Source organism: Chenopodium album, chromosome 21 (genome assembly GCF_948465745.1).
Source record: "Chenopodium album chromosome 21, dcCheAlbu1.1, whole genome shotgun sequence".
In the NCBI taxonomy this organism is placed as follows: Eukaryota; Viridiplantae; Streptophyta; class Magnoliopsida; order Caryophyllales; family Amaranthaceae; genus Chenopodium; species Chenopodium album.
In genome coordinates, this window is record NC_137854.1 from 12,676,767 (window position 1) to 12,694,216 (window position 17,450).

General features: G+C 33.5%; 2 protein-coding genes across 3 annotated transcripts; both read right to left on the reverse strand.

Moving 5' to 3' along the window:
• Positions 1–2,557: 2,557 nt before the first annotated feature.
• On the reverse strand, positions 2,558–10,065 carry LOC145602377 (uncharacterized). The gene is made up of 8 exons (XM_081658572.1): positions 9,869–10,065; positions 9,664–9,763; positions 8,635–8,760; positions 8,353–8,511; positions 5,456–5,574; positions 5,132–5,323; positions 4,955–5,045; positions 2,558–2,889 (listed from the first exon to the last, which is right to left on the reverse strand). The coding sequence occupies exons 1-8, from the start codon at positions 10,033–10,035 to the stop codon at positions 2,809–2,811; spliced, it is 1,035 nt and encodes a 344-aa protein (XP_081514698.1). The 5' UTR covers positions 10,036–10,065; the 3' UTR covers positions 2,558–2,808.
• Positions 10,066–10,677: 612 nt separating this feature from the next.
• On the reverse strand, positions 10,678–17,205 carry LOC145601996 (uncharacterized). Of its 2 annotated transcripts, none has more exons than XM_081658103.1 (6): positions 16,961–17,205; positions 15,953–16,120; positions 12,025–12,277; positions 11,760–11,926; positions 11,459–11,599; positions 10,678–11,324 (listed from the first exon to the last, which is right to left on the reverse strand). In XM_081658103.1, the coding sequence occupies exons 1-6, from the start codon at positions 17,003–17,005 to the stop codon at positions 10,980–10,982; spliced, it is 1,119 nt and encodes a 372-aa protein (XP_081514229.1). In that variant the 5' UTR covers positions 17,006–17,205; the 3' UTR covers positions 10,678–10,979. The 2 variants fall into 2 exon arrangements, with proteins under 2 accessions (XP_081514229.1, XP_081514231.1); XM_081658105.1 differs by lacking the exon at positions 16,961–17,205 and adding an exon at positions 16,590–16,655.
• Positions 17,206–17,450: the final 245 nt, after the last annotated feature.

Consider the following 17,450-nt stretch of genomic DNA (forward strand, 5'->3'; position numbering starts at 1 on the left):
ATGTTATCTGATCAATTGATCTGATTTAATTAACTCAAAACTTTGCATACATTTACAAACATTAGTTGATGCAAGTTAATTGGATTAGGGTAATCTATTGCTACAGTGCTACTCCAATCAAAATGTCATTGTTATGAAGATAGATTCCACTATTTTTGCACTTCAGGAAAAGAGATAGTGTACATAATGAAAATTTTCTTTTAAAAAAATTAAGGAAGAAATTTATGGATTGATATAAATGATATTTACAAAAAAAAATTTAATATATAATTGTAATAAATTCCAATCTCAAATCAATACAAATGATTTATTAATTTATTTCTTAGTTGAATTACTTTTTCTTAGTTAAATAAAAATTTATCTAACAAGGTAGAGAGTCGTGATAGAACAAGATTGACAGATAGATTAAACATTTAAACAGTTACGTGTGTAAACACACAACAACAACAAGATTCAATTATTCCAAGTCATCCATGTGTACTATGGTCTATGGTTGGAAAGGTCTTTGCTTTAATTTAATTTAATAGATCCTGAAAAATGGATGAGCAATTGAGCATTGATTTCCCATCCCAAAATAATTAAACAAAAAATAAAAAATTTGCTGGAGTGATAGAGAGAATCTGATGAGTAAAAATGGACCTTTGGAACACTTCAAAGGTCAAATGACCCTTAATGATCACCAAAAACCAAAATACTATTCCTATGTTTTTTTAGAGTCAAATGAAAGTTTTCTTGGCTTTTTAGATGGTACAGTTTTTCAAACCAAAAATTAAAAAAATTGATTTCAGAATCTAAGGGAATATCCAGATGACCTAACCTACTAAATATGACCTAACTAGGACATTTTTTGTCTTTCAGAATTTTTTTATATTATAAGATCTCCAATATCACTTATACTATGGTCAGTATCATGGTATACATTATAATATTTTATTTTATTTTTATATTTATAAATTTATTTTAGTAAAATAAAAATTATTATTATTGGTAAGATTCCTTTATACATTTGTTTTATTATCGTACTATTTCACATTTGGGAAAGGCAGTATATAGGAATTTGTGGGACGTGATGAATATGCTTTATGATTCATGAATTTTTTTATGGGGTCAAACCAATGAGATTATTTGCCCTCTTAAAAATTGGATTTGTTTTAATTAATTATTTTGTGATGGTCTAATAATGTTATTAATGTTAATATGTAATCCCAAATGTCAGGGGGCCAATATAATTAAGTGGCTTCTTTAAATAATCATAGCCATCAATCTCTGCAATTTGATTAAATATATTTTAGATAAGTATTGAAAATATGAATAAGTAATGAAAAAAGAGGCATTAATATGGCTATCTAAGATGGAATTAAAGGCAATGCATAAACAGCAGTTAGTGCCTTAGAATCAGTCAACCATGCCATTATTTTGTATGTATAGCCATCTAAATGGGAAAGCCTACCCTCTTTTGTTGTCTCTAAAATTAATAACCCTAGCCACCTCTTCAAAAGAGCTGGCTCCAGGGGTTGGCCTCAATATATTTTCGTGCTGTTGTTCAGACAGCTACAATGAACATATAGACGAGATTTATTTTCAAAGTACTGAATAAGTACTTGTTACCTTTTAAAATTTTGTGGAGTAACAAACTATATTAGCTAACATCTGTATTTGTTGATATTAAACTCTAACTTCACTATTTTTTTAGATATTAATTGTAGTTTGGTTTACTTTGTTCCCCAAATCATACTGTGGCACGTTTCTTTTGTTGACGGATTAGTTGTAGGTTTTGAATCGTGTTCATTTCAATTCTTTATGATTGTTGTCTTAAAAACCCTGATACTTTAAAGCAAGATCGAGATTACAAGAGATATTACATCGACCCTATTGAAAAAGGTTGTGTCAAGAGGTATGGATGCAATGAAAGCATCATGTCTCTTCATGTGTTCATGTCTACTATACATCCTTTGAAAAAAATGAATACATGATTATTATAGGTCATTGCCTAAATGATTGAATTGAAATGGCTACAAAATAAGGGTGTAGTAGTTGTAGATTCACATGCATAGCAGTAATTGTGTAGGTAAGAGATTGCATTTAATTTTGTTATATTGTACCAAGCCATAATCATAGCACTTGTATCTTCTTTGTATAAGCTAAACATTTCATACTCTTACAATTGTTTGCATACAAAGTGTTTAAACATTTCATACTTTAACTTAAATAAGATATGCTTTATTTGATTCATTTTACGATTTTATCCTCATACTCCATGATAATTACATCTTTTTGTTCTTTACTTTGTCTACCAATGACTATATCAAAATTAAACACAATGGTTGGATAACTAGGTTATACAATTGACTTTTGACGACATGATTTGCATTATGTTACCGATTATGTATAAAAGATATACTTCTTTCGTTCTCTAAATATTGCACTATTTGTGATTTTAACACTATTTACTCACTTTTCTTCAATAACATATCGTAACTTGCTGTACATATAAGAAAAAAAATGTAGTTACGTGAAATCTTGTTAGATCTATGCAATATTTGGGGGAGAGAGGAAGTATTCGCATCCTTGGATGTTACTGAAATCTACTCTGAACTTTATGTGCTTTTGAGAGAATTTACATCATGTTCCTGAGTTTAAGATCTAGTTTGCCCCTATTAGCTCTTGATCCCAAGTTTAATAATCAGGGGCTTACTTTGTAATGTAAATGTGTAATGATGTACAAATAACAATATGAGCTAAATTTTTCTACAGCATTCCTTTCTCCTGTATAATCTACTGATTTACAGTATCCCTGTGTGCAGATACTCATACTGCAGGTATCTCTAATGGAACACCTGGAGTTGGCTCGAGCACCTTTGCATCAGGCAACTCCTTTGATAAAAGCTCCTGGATTCAATAGAAAATATTCCATCAGTTCCTCGTTGAAGATAACAGCATGAACACTGAACAGGCTCAATAAATTGAACCTCAAAGCATATACTTAGTTTTGTTTCATTCATAAAGTCACATTTTTTTCAAACGGTATGCTATCTAGTCTTCTGCTATACATAGCACATCAACTGATCTAGGCCTTGATAGGAAGAATTTATCAGTACTTCTGAGTCATAAGGGCCAGAATAACAAGCTAAGTTATACTGTCGAATTTTACACTACTACCGACTACGTATTTACATGTAATAACAACACTCGTGGTTTTCACATAAATTCCCAACTTAATATCATGTTGAGATATATTGAATAGTTTGAAATGAAATGCGAGACGTACAAAATTAACAGGAAAGATACCAGTTTACTGATGGACTGGAAACATAGAGAGGAGTAAATCCTCATGTCATTAGACAAACTAAGAAAATATATGCAATGAAAACAAAGTATTGTAGCTAAATTGATGGTACAGCCAATCCACGAGTCTCAAAGTGTGGGCATTTGACTAAATTTACAAGCACCTATTTGCAACAAAAACAGCAACTATGTAGTTACATCTAGATTTTGTTCGAATTAGATTATTTAATACCACGTTAGGAACCCTGGAGGAGTTCTTTGACAAAAGCAGGTAGCAATTGAAAATTAAATCTATCAATATAACACTGAATAGCCGAAGGAAGACAATGCGATTCTAACTAATGCACCAAACAAACCCCAGAATTAACAAAAAAAAAAAAAAAAAAAAGCTCCTCTATTTATCTAATGTGCTGCAAATTCATGAATGTCAAACTAGGTCCACAACTTTGGATAATGGAAGGTTTGAACTTTGAATCACTTGATTAGGCACATAAAGCAATTTCAGGTTTAACTGACAAGTGCCACCAGTTATCTTGTTTCTTAACCCTTAAAAAAATGCATCAAATAAAATATATTTTCATACTGCAAAATATGCAGATTAGCCCATTTTAACTTTATCTCCTTCTCCACTTTTTAGGGTTGAATAACTATGTCATAGAAAAACAAAGAAATACATATCTTAACAAGAGAAAGGAAATACCTTCTCTCTTATTTTGTCCAGTTATGTCTATCTTAATTGACTAAAAAAAATCAACAACATTCACAAAGATTATGAATATTAATTAAAATTATTACATTCATTTCAAAACTTCCCAAACAAGAGAGGTGGATAAACATTATGAATTAAACGCATGTTCTTTCAGAATACGAAGTATTTGGCTTTCAGTTTATCAATAATATAGATCAAAATTTCTAATTGATCAGTTGGATTTCATTTTTATCAAAGAATTGTGGCCTCAGGTTTAGAATTTTGACAAAAATTCGGCTACGACAATCATAACATTATAACTTTTTAAAATCAGTATCCTCACAACAGCTAGACCAACATTCTTTCTCTAGGAAAAGCTACTTTTCATCTTGTAATGTACCACTTCACAACAGGTGACAAACTGAGTAAACTAAATGTGAAGGTTTGTCTATGAAGCGAGAATTCCTCCTCTCCTCCGAAACCAAAATGACCAGGCTGATTTCAATTCTGATAAGTGCCCAGACAGATAATTAACTGATAGTCTGTGCTTTAGCGTGTCCTATAACCTTACAAGTAAAACTAAATCATGTCAACCAAAAGTAAAAAAATTATTGATGACATGCAGGATATTCTACTAATTGTTATTCATCATCACAAGAGGAGTTGCATGCCTTTCAATCCAATTATGAATTTATTCACAAAAATTCAAAATTCCTTATAATAATTTCAGACCACCTTTGTTTGTGCTACCTAATTGATGGAAAATGCATGTATGGGAGCCAAAAATTTTCTGACGCAAATCGAATGTAAGTAACTCTGAAGCAAGGCTCTTTGTTACAGTTACTGGAAACTAAAACAAAGAAGACTTATGAAAAGCAATTGCAGCTAAGCAGTACATTCGTTCAGTTTAAAATTGAGAGCAAATACAAGTGCTGCTTCATATTAGCAACAAAATCTGAAAAGTAAGAGAAGAACCCAAACCTTAAAAGATTCCATGGTTCCTTCAGATTGAATTAAACTTGAAAGAAGCCCTTTGCTTTCAAGGTCTCCATTCTTCATTGGAACAACAAACCTTCAATCATAACAAATGGAAATTTGAGAATGCATGAAACAGTAAATTCAATAAACCGATGAAGAGACAAGTCAATAAGCATATACTTGGCACGTAATAACTTTGCAAGTTTAACTGCGTCTTCTTGCCCAGAAACAAGTGTAAATTTTGGTAGAAGCTGCTTTATGACTGGTGTAATGACAATATCTGCCTGCCCATTCTTCAAGGATTCCTCATTGTAGACACAGTGAGGTTCATAGTAAAGTGTCAGCTGGCCTTCAGATGAAGATATAATGTATCTGCCAGAAATTTAGTTATTTGCACTGTTAAAGATAGGTTGAAAATACAAATATTCTGAAACGGAAAATTTCAAAGCTTAAACATTATTCTATTTGAAATGTATAATCAGTTGCATGCTGTATGATCCATACCCATTCTCAGGCCGCTGCCAAGGTGGACCAAGAACTGGCCCTGCAGTGGCACAAATTCCAACTTTTGAACCATTCTTCCCCTCAATTTCTGTGCTTTCACCTGGTTCGAGATATGTCACCTGAAATCAAGACACAAGAAAAAAAAAATTGTGGGGATTGACAAGGATAAAGGATATACCTTAAGAGACATACCTTAAGAGCTGAAGCATATGAAAAGAAGCTAAAACTTGGTTGATGAACACACACCAAAGATACTATAGTATGAAGCAAATACTTACTTGACTCAACCCCAAAACTAACATGATTAACATCAATTTATTTATCATAACAATGTAACAAGCTAATTGACTATGTACACGAACTGAATATGACTTAAATCGACCTGAAACAAACTTCATGTCTCATCACCCACATATGACACATACAGAAGAGATTTGATCTGACCTTGATCCGTGTAACCCCTTTTCCACCTCTTAGACATTTGTCATACAGGGAAGAAGAAAATCCAATTTACTTAGTTTAACTTATATCAAATGTAATCGTATATAAATGATAATATTGAAGTGCTCCTACTGTAGATTAGGATAGAGGTGGGTAGTCTCATGTGTTGCTATGGTGTGTGGTGTGAATCTTTCTATCTACAAGACCTTAATATTTCCAAACTCGAGCCTCTTGATGACACCAACTACTCACACAAATTATTAACCTTATTCGAATGAGTTATTAGGGATGGACTATCTACTTGTTTGGTTGACACACAAAGCATGGAAAGTGGATTTTCCTAGGAAGTAAATTTATGTGAACTTGTTTGGTTGGCAATTTCATAGGATTGGAACTTCCACTTCCAACAAAATGGAGAATTTTCTTATCTAGTCCCCAAGGTAAGTGAATTTTCCATTGGAAGTGGAAATTCCCATATGCAACCAAACAAGTCTTGCCATTTCCTAGGAAGATAATTTTTACGGACATTGAAACTTCCTAGTAATTATTACTTCCATCTAGCCAATCAACTACTTTATATATACTATTCAAGGACTTATCTAACATCCAACTCCTGGTCTCCTGCCCTTACGATGGTTTGCACTTTCATTAGAGGCAGCTTTGCTAATGCTGAGAAAATAAACAAGTACAAGGAAAAGATCAAGATGATGAAAAGGTCACCTATTCAGCCATATCAATAATCTTGTGTTTGATCTATTTCCATCAACAAATCTGCCAATTTATTGTGGGAGACAGAGCATGCAATGATGATCCAGGGAAGACAAGGTGCCTAGTTGGATACAGACCCAAAAGGTGAGCGACAAAAAATCATGCAGGAGCAAGTTCAAGAATACGAGAAGTTCACTTCCTAAATGAGCTTAGTACGTTTACATGTGAAGCACTGCACACAAAAGTCAGGCTAATCACCTTAAAATATCAAATGTAAGGACCTAGAAGATCAACATGAAAGTCAAGAAAGTTATGATCAGATGATTAGAACTCTTCTCAAAATACACTTTCTGTTAAAGCTAACCTAGTGGACTCTACTATTCCTAAGAATTACAGGCCTGAGAAAGTGCTGTTGGTTACTTCAAGAAACTTTGTGACCAGAGCAAGGTTACTAGAAATTTCAAGAACTGGAAGAAGAACAAAGGAGGGTGAGTTAAATTACCCCTTTATATTTTTGACAAGGGCCTACTATGTTACAGATACTTCTTTTTTCCCAAAACTAAAAGTTAGGTCCTACTCTTTCGTATTCAATGAAAGGTTACCCCACTATCTTTCATCATACCTAATATTTCACCAACATAGCAATTGATAACCACACCATATCTTATCACAGAATACTATGTGCCGAAAAAATAGGGCACTATTATGGGGTGGAGGGAATACATTTGAGGGAATCTAGGAAGTAAAGCATCTCAATGTTACCATTGTTTTAAAGCTCGGAAGTAGGGGTGGGTATAATCACAGCAGCTTGTAAACAGTTTGGACTCATTTCGGTCCGGCTAGACTTGTTTTGTGAATGAACCAGAATTGTATTTGATATAGAGTTCGATTACTAAAATGAACATAAAACTGAATTTGGCTCGTAGGCTTGTAAACTTTATTAGAAATACTACATATAATTAAAATAAAATGAAATTGTTACAACTCTTACAAGTCCCTATCCCAAAGCCTAACTTCAAATATAATTACAAAGATGAGGTAAATTTTAGCATGGACTACATTAAATGAACACTATCCTAGAGCCAAGCAGCCAGGCAAATCTTGTTTCATCCTATAAATTTGAATCAAAAGTGAGAGCTATCAAGTTGGGAGACTTTGTACCTTTGAAAAATAAGTAAGCATGGATTGGTCAAAAATATCCAAAGCTTAATCTGCCAGTAACTTTACAAGATTGGACATGGACTACAACATCCAAACAGGAGCTTTTACTACCAAAGTACCAAGGCAGGTAACTTTCATTGCAAAATGCATATATTTTCAAGGAGGTCTTCATACTATTTAAAAGTGTATTTACAATAAGAAGTTAAAAGTGTATATGTGCCTTTCAATGGGAGTATAAATTGAGTTGGTTCTCACTAAAGGTCTAAGCAGTCTGAGAGTTTGTTTATGTATGTCATAACCCATAGTGATCTATTAATCTTGTGTTTTCAAAAAAAAAAAAAAAAAAAAATCTATTAATCTTGTAGTATGCTTCACATGCCTATACTTATTGACTGAAGCTGTCCAATGACCAAATTAAATAATTTAAGTCAATACTTGAGAGATGAAGAGGCTTTGGTTCGTCAGCAGTTTCTACAATTGTCCCTGATATCTATGTGTCTAACTGTCTATATCTCCTAGCCAATGCAATTAGGAAAAGCATACAACCCTCATTTCTAAAGCAGGAAAGAGAATATACACATAAATACCTTGCTGAAAAGAGAATCCAGCATCGCCTTGGCATTAGGAGTTGCAACTACTTTTAAATTAGGGAACTTTGCAGAGAGTGGCTTCAAGGTCTTTAAATGGCAATGATCATCCAGACTTTGTGTGATTACTAGACAGTCCACTTCAGGAATATCACTAAGCTGCAGAACAGAGTCAAGGTCATTAAACAGCTAAGCTGCAGAGGTAGGAGGAGAAACAACAAATTCTGACTATAAACTGATTAAGCATCAGCAGTTGAATAACAAGATCCAGAAGCACAATACCTGAAAGTTCTTCAAGAATTTCTTAGTAGCATCATAAAGCCATGGAATGCCAAAATCCAAACTACCCACCAAAATTGGATCCACCAATAGCTTCACATTACCTACTTCCCACAACCAGCTATTTCCCTATAAAACCCACCAAACAATAATAAATCAAACTATCCATAAAAACACTAGAGAGGGATAGGATAAGCTTTCTAGTTGCCACATCCCATACATTCAAATAGTTATCAATACCACGTTATATTCACTATAATGGAATTCTGGGAACATAGGAGAAATATAACAAACACAAATAATATAAAAAAATTAAATGGTGACCTTAATCAACAATTCTACTCAACAATATTCAATAACAAATCTTCCTCCGTTTATTCTAGTTGACACATTTCTTTAGACACATTTGCCAATGTGCAATTTTAAATTTCAATTTCTACCATTATTTAAAGGATAGAATTATAAAGTTTATCTCTGGAACAATATACATTAAAATAAATTTAATATGACCCTATATATGACTAAGTTTTTTTTCCCCATGTATAAATCACAAATTGGAGTCAAAGTATGTTATGTAAATAGTGTCCGAAGTCAAATTGTGTCAACAAATATAAAACGGGGTAAGTAGTATATCTCCCCTCCAAAGTCCCTATACGAAGTATACTACTCCCAATAGTCACATACGCTACAACAGGATGTCCGAAAAAGTTATCACATTTCACAGAACGGTAATGATCTATGACATATTATACCCTTATACCTTTACTAAAATTGAATGACGAAAATAGAAGAAAGTCTAAAGAAATATCCATGATCAATGTCACACACAAATACAATAGTATATTTCATGGAAAGCTTATTATCACTCTTCCCCTTAATCTACTACTCAAACTTGGGTTATGGTAAGTGGTTGTGATACCTCTACAATCTCAAACAAAATTAAAAGTTATGATGCTTAATATAAATTAGGAAATAAATTAAAAGAAAATTAATTTGAATCTTAATTAGATAAATAAAGATAGAAAAACCCACCTCAAGATAAGTGAGTTTGAACCCATTATCAGTAATTGAAGAAGATAAAGACCCAGTTGCACTATCTTCTGAAACAAGAGCAGATATAGCCCTTCCTAACCTGTTTACAGTTAAACAAAATAAAAAATGGCAATTCTATGAGCAACAATAAAAACCTAAAAACTGGCAACTTTAGAATGTTAAGAAAAGATGAAAATTAATATACCTGTGATTGTGAGAAGATGGATTGAATAGCGTATTTCTGGGGTAATTGCATATTGAAGAAGATGAAGATGATGTTAAGGGAATGAAGGAGGAGAATTGTATAGGGGTTAAAGAGGGTTTTTGATGATACGAAGTGAATGGTGTGAAAGTGCATCGAAGAGCAGCCATGATTGATGGATCATTAGGCGTAAAGAGAGTAATAGACTGGCTTCATTTTGAGAGACTTGTTCAGGAAAAGGGTGGTGCTGACAAATCCACTTGGCACTACGTCGTTCGGATCCTGTTTCGCGGTAGCACGTGTGTTTTTCATACAACCGGTTGTATCTTGTAGTGTATAAAGATTATTTTATATTTTTGTACATTAAAAATAGGTTTTATACAAATTAGCAAAGTAGTTGATCTTTTACAAGTGAATTGTTATATGAGTTGGATTGACCTGTGCGAGGTTTCAATTTAATAGAGCGCATTCTCCTTACCTACAAACATAAAAAGATTTGGTGCTTTTTTTCCTTTCTTTGTTATTTTGGCGAGTAGGTACTGTAAAATTATACAATGGGATTTCAATGACCCTTGCTCCTATCTATATTGAAAACTTGACGTTCAAATGCTTAAAAAATGGAACTTTTGATCTTAGTGTTAAGTAATCCTAGTACAAGAACAATATCCTCTTGTGGGGTTATTCGCTAATGTCATTATTGTATTTGTTTTCAATCTTAAAATTGGAAACCAAATTAAGTAAAAATGGATTGGTTGGATTATCAATTTGTAAACAAAGCAATTAAAACATCAATTAACAACTGAAAGATGCAATTTTCTTGAAAAGGTTTAAATTGTGCCTTGGTATTTAGTCCTGCAAGATGCAACAAAAAATCAGCATGGACACTGAACAGCAGCTCCAGCTTTGAAATCATCATTTACACTCAAATCCTACATTGGCCTTTACAGCCTACCGTCCTAGCCTTATGAATATTGACTTCAGCAAGACAGGAACAAAACTCCTTTCTGAAACAAAACTCCAGGCTCAGCTGGTAAGCCTGGTATACACAAGTAGCGAAGTGAATCAATATTTTTTACACAATAAATGATACTGTACAAGTAAATTCGGTTTGCTTTCAGCTGCTGAAAGCAATTTCTCTTTCCCATCTTTGAGGCTCGTAAGGGGTGGTGGTCACTACCGTTCTACCTTCCAAGGATGGCAGCTCATAATCTAGTGGGATCTTTTGCTGCCAGACAAATGCATTTTCATCATTGTACTTTTTTAGCATATCAGATATCTTGTAAACTTCACTTTTAAAAGCTTCTCGCCAAGACTGTTCTCCAGGCAAGTTCTTTGATTTACTCATTCCACAGTTAAGAAGACCAATGGCAACTCCCATTTGTTCAGACTGTTTGTAGCTTTCAGCAAGGCGTCTATAACTTTTCAATTCATGTAGAGTACTGCAAGTATATATAAACTCCTGCATACAACAAAATTGCAGCTATGGCTCAAGAAAGAAGAACGGGATACAATATGGACAGAAGCCACAGTTATACATTCAGAATTAAGCTCTTTGGTTACTTAGTAGGTGCAGAAATGAAATGATGCACTTACCAAAAATTTGCGAGAAATATCTTTAGGTTCTGATTGCAGAACAGAACTTGCTTCATCTAAGAACTGTGTAACACCATAGTGCAATTTTGCTAGAGCACCATTGGACAATCCCTGCTTTTCTGCAATGCTTATGGCTATTGCCTATAGATTATAAATTGAAAAAAAAAAAAAAAAAATCATCAAACTTTATAATCACATCTGACTGAAGAAGTATTGACAATGTAATATCTAAGTGAATTCCTCTATTATACATATGAAGATGACAGAAATAATTAACATACACTGAGGCTATAGAACATACCTGAGCTTCTGCCAAGCAAATATTATTCATGGCAGAAGAGACATTGGTTGTAGTTTCTGGTGGCTTCTCTGGAGGCAAGATAGACTGCAACAGTGGCAGGACTTCAGCACTCAAATATTTGTAGATTCCAGCTGCTTTTCTCAGAAGGCTGGCAGATTGCTGCATATCTATGATAATGATATAGCTCAAATTTTATTCAGATGTGGGAATAAATAAATTTTTTTGATGAGCGGGTGAATTAAGATTATGCTGATTAAGTACTAACCTTCTGAAAAAACTTCAAAGGCTCTCTCACGGATAGTCAAACCATAAAGAAATAGAACCATCCCAAGTTCATACTTCAAACTATTTATTTGAAAAAACTTGGGACCGCCAAATCTAAACTTCATAGAGCTAAGGGTGCTACTCCACTGTATTCTCAGCTCTAAGATCAACAAATCCTTATTTCGACTTATCGAATCAACCTGGACAATAAAGTTCTCCAACAGTGGCAGATACTGTTCAAGTTTCTGAATATCCTGAGACATTTGAAAAATTTCTTTGTTAAGAGGCAATTTGTTATTATCAGAGAGCCATCAGAATGAGACAAGCACCACACCAGGAAGTAAAGAATGGTCACCGAATTATCATGAAAATGGACTATGTCTACAGAAACCAAGCAACTATCAAAAATCTTAGCCACTTCAATATAAATAAGACTTTCAAGGTTTATTCATGAATAAGCAAAGTTTTTACTTGGTGGTAACAAGTAAAGCATAGATCAATATCCAATTTTCCATAGCATCTTGTCTTGACTCTTGATTATTTTTTAAACCTTGTGCCAAAGTGCAAACAAATAGATCCCAGTAAAAGCCATACAAGCCAATTTTCCTTTAATTTAAATTAAAATTGTTTCAATTGTTATGTAACAGGGACATAAAAACATTATGCTGATCTCTGTAACATCTAAAGGAAATGATATGCCAATTTTGGAAAAATTCAAAATGTTGTTTTAAGTGTCAAGAGAGCCAACATCAAGCCTATATTAATTATCCCTAGTTCCCTACCTCTCCTCATCAGAAAAAGCAAGTTTCAAAAGGAGCAGATGATAAGATAAGTACGATTCAGAATGGTGATTTGTATTTTACAAAGAACATTTGAAGATATTCTGCAGGATATTGCCATACAAGTAAATTACTCATAAAGACTTGAGCCTTGAGAGTGACCCAATTCTATTTTGAGGAGACTTCACTGATTATTTGAAGGATAAGTCTAAGTGTCTAACTGCTCAAATGCATATATGCATATAAGCACTTGCTATCAGTGGCGGATCCAGGAATCCGAACTAGGGGTAGCACTAGACAATAAGAAAAAGAAAAAGCAAAACATTGTTGTAACGTAACATAATATAATCAGCCAAATATGGATATAATGCATTGTGTAGTCATATAATAATTAACAATCAAATTTAAACATTTATATTGACAATGTTTTTTTTTATAACTAATTATTTAATTATATTGTAGATATCGATTATACTATTATAAACTTTCCACTTGTGTATTTTTTATTTTTGTCAAAGTTGCATATGAAGTTATACTGAAATCTTTGGTATAAATTTTTCCTTGTGCACATATGCTAACGTAAAACTTTGACTGAAAATAACTTTAATAATTAAACTTATAACAATTGAATATTAATAAATTTGACGGTTCCAACAAGTACCCACATGACTATATTTATTGTTATGTATAAATCACAAATATTAGCTAAAGTGAATTAGACGAATTGTGCAAAAAGTCAAAACGTTTCATTTATTTAAACACAGATGGAATATGATATTTTATATTCATTTCAGTGTAAATTTTCATACTTTTATAAACAAGATTTAATAATGGCCAAATAAATGAAATAAATATTATGTAATGAAAATAAGAAGAATGTCATAAAATATAACGGAGAGAGTATTTCATATTAATAAGGACAGTTTATAAAAAATGTGAAAACGGAAAAAAGAAATTTATCATGAAAAGATAGTAATAGTTTATCCTTGTTTTAATTAAATAGGAGGAAAGTGGAAAATCATTTGAGTTAAAAGCAAAAAAAAAAAAAAAATGATGTCGAGGGGTCTCGAACCTTGAACTTCAGGAACAAATTAAACCCACTTCACCCATCCCTTACCACTGAAGCAATGCTGAAGGTATTTACTATAATTACAGATTATAATATTTATATAGATATAAAGACTCTTTTTTCAGCAATTTTTTTTTTCTTTTTTTGTGGGGGTAGCACGTGCCCCCCCGGGCATCAATGTGGATCCGCCAGTGCTTGCTATAGCATCTTTTCACATCTTCTCCTTCATCTTGATCAACAGAGATTTTTTGCCATTTTTAGGTAATAATACCCCTGATATACAACCTCACTTAAATCTAGGACCTGCCACAAAGCCTTTGTCTTTATACAAGAGAAAACATGTCTCCAAAATGCAGTGCTGAAGGAAGTGTTTGACTTGTTGAAGCCATGGTTCTGTATTTATGTTTGTGTAAATAAAGATAATTAAGAGAGCTCTGCTATCAAAAGCAAGATATTTATCAAGAGATGGAATAGAAGTTTTACTGTGAAAGGTATTCTACATATTTGTGCATCTTTATTGATAGCAGCATAGGTATATATAAGTAGTTTAAGTTGAGACCCTAGGGCTACCATACGGGTTGTCAGTTTGTCACCTGATCTAATATTGAAGATGCAATATTTAGGAATTATTTTGAAGTTATATTTAAGCTTGTTTGTGATCATAGGATTGCTATTACATTGAGTAGGATTGCAAGCACGAATTTCTCAACCTTGTTTATTGTTATACAAAAAGGCTTAGTCAACCACTTCCTTCTGAGGTAGAACAGATCCTTCAAGGAGGAGATTTAAGCAGAAATTCTGAAACCACAATATTGCTCTTATTGTTTTAAGGTGGGAAGTCATTGCTTCATGTATTGAAAAGCTTAATTTATTTTGTTACAGAAGCTGCATACTGCAGATAGGTTACCGAGGATATATTTTGCTTCTGGTAGTGAGTGTGTCCCATGCATGGATATACCAAAGACTTGTAGCACATAGTCTTTAAATGTTTTTTAGTTAGATGAGTTTAGTTTGTATTTTTGTAGTGTTTGTGCTGATTAGGATCTCCCAGCTGGCTTGGGCTTGACCTGTTGTTGAAATGTAGAGGAAAGAAAGGCCGGATAGCAAATGAACTTGTTCGTGACAAGTAGGAAGAGAGGTATTAGGTATGTAAGAATTTATAGACAAGGAGAATGCCTGAAAATTTCATTGCAAGACAGATTGCCTTCAAGAAAAGATAACAACCAGGATTCAGAACCAAAGGATATTTGATGCTATTTTGTAGTTTTGTGTAGGGATGGATCAGAAAAGTAATTAGGTGCTTCAGATTAAATATGGTTTCAGACCAAAAAAAATAAAAATAAAGGAGGTTGCTGATTTTGACAGAAGGGTGAAATTAGCTGCCTTTTGAGTTATGTTGCAGCTTGCAGCTGCTGCTTTAAGCCTGTAAGCTATTAAACTTGCTTATATCTCTACGTCTTTCATTCTTAGCTCGTTAATGTTGTATTGCTGTTGCTTGCGTTAGCTAGGTCAGAGGCTCAGAGCTGCAGGTTGGTGCACTAGTTTTTGACAGGATAGTGGCTTAACATATGATGTTCTCTACTTGAAGATACTAGGCCTCTCCAGGACGTAGGCGATAACTGGACGTGTTGCATGCCCTGGTTCAGTTTTAAGCCTCATAAGGTAACTAACAAATTCAATTCCCTCCACCCACCCCAAAAACCCTTCCCCTCTCTGATTAGAATAAAAGCATCTTCTCTTTAGGGAAGTTAATGAAAGTTGAAGGTTATACCAACAAAAAACCTGTTGTCTACCAGAAAAACAGCAACAGGCAGGTGGCTTGAAAGCACTAGGAGGCACAATGTTTAAAACTATCAACAGACAAACCCTCTCTTATGGGGAATCAAGACAGAAGCAATGTGTTTGCATATTAAGCTATAAGTGGAACATAGAATGGACGATATACATTACTAGCTGAGTTTCTTAATAAACAATCGATAAGCCAAGATCTAAAGGTAAAAGAGAAGATTTTGGGAAAAAAGCACAATAGAGATCGTTACATACCACTATACCAGGCAAGACAATTACATTGAATAACTAACCTGTTGACTACGAGAAGTCAGCCCTCCAGACATCTCCCTTGCAGTAGCTTCTGTGATGAAGCTGGTTGCATTTACAGATTCCTCAATCACTCTACGCCTTGCAGTTAGTTCTTTCAGATGCTCAAGACTCGCAGAATCAAGCACACTGAAAACATCTTCGAACACAATCTGCAGGCAAACAGCAATTATATATTACAACAGAATCAATCATTTCTTCTTTTGTCAAAAAAAATCATTTTCTTCTTCTCCCTAGCAGAAAGATTACCAGTAAGCTAAGTTACTTGAGTTTAAACCACATTAATAGCTTCACTTCATAAAACAGGATTTGAACCAAGATTATGTCAAAATTATGTAGAACCTCATAGTGCTACCCACTATGCTGTATGAATAGACATCAATTGTCATAAGGGAGCAAGACAAGTCATGATCACAAAAATGCTCGATTACGGAATACTATTCTATAGTCCATACTCATAAATTCCCATTTCTAGTACTACCAAAATGTACCATCTCCTTCATTACTGCCATAATTCAGTTTTTTACCTTTTAGTTTGCTTTAATTGTTCTTTCTTGGTTTGTTTTTTTTTTCCAGTGAAACAACAAACAGAAGGTGCAATTCATTGTTGTTAGCCAATACCTCAGCTCATTCCATACCTCACTTTAACAACCCAATACAGCCAACTATGATGATTCAGCAGGCGAAATCGATTTCGATTGCATAAACCACTAAACCCCCACTAATGTTCTAAAGATTGCCAACTTAATAACACAAATTAGACAGCCAAAAAAACCTTAAATAATCCAATCAAAAAGCTATCTATTTCAGGCAATAAACAAAGAGCATCTAAATCTTGGTTTCCTAATAATCTACAAAAATCAGCTAATCCCACAAGAAATTTAATCACCCAAAACTTAAAATGATCAATGTATTGCAGAAATTAAAACCCCCAATTCACCATGAAATTTCAGATATTAAATGCCAACAAAAAAATAAAAAAGGAAAAATACCCTTTTTGTCTTAAGCCCTGAAAACCCATTATACTGCAGCGTCATCTTTAGTTCTCCACTGGCGTAGCTGTCACTTTCTCTATCCTTTCTTCCCAAAAATCCAAAATTTCAATTAAATTAAATTTGAATGTAATCCCAGAAAAAAAACGAAAGAGAATCTGGGTGTTAGAGGAGTGAAAACTGAATAGAATTTGGCAGAATACTGATGATAATCTACCCAAATCAGGAGACAAAGAAAGAAGAAGAATTTGTGATGATATATTTATTTAATTAATAAATAAATAAAGTTCCAAATTTCGTCCGAACTTCGTTAGGAAGATCTGTTGTGGAAGGCGGGAGGGAATTTCGTTGAGTGGGGACCCTCTTCACATAATCAGCTAGAGTTAAACCTTATTGAGGACACACTTATCAAGTATTAAATCATATCATTAATACTAGGGCTGTGCAGAGTACGGTTTAAACCGCAAACCAAACCGCTGCGGTTTGGTGC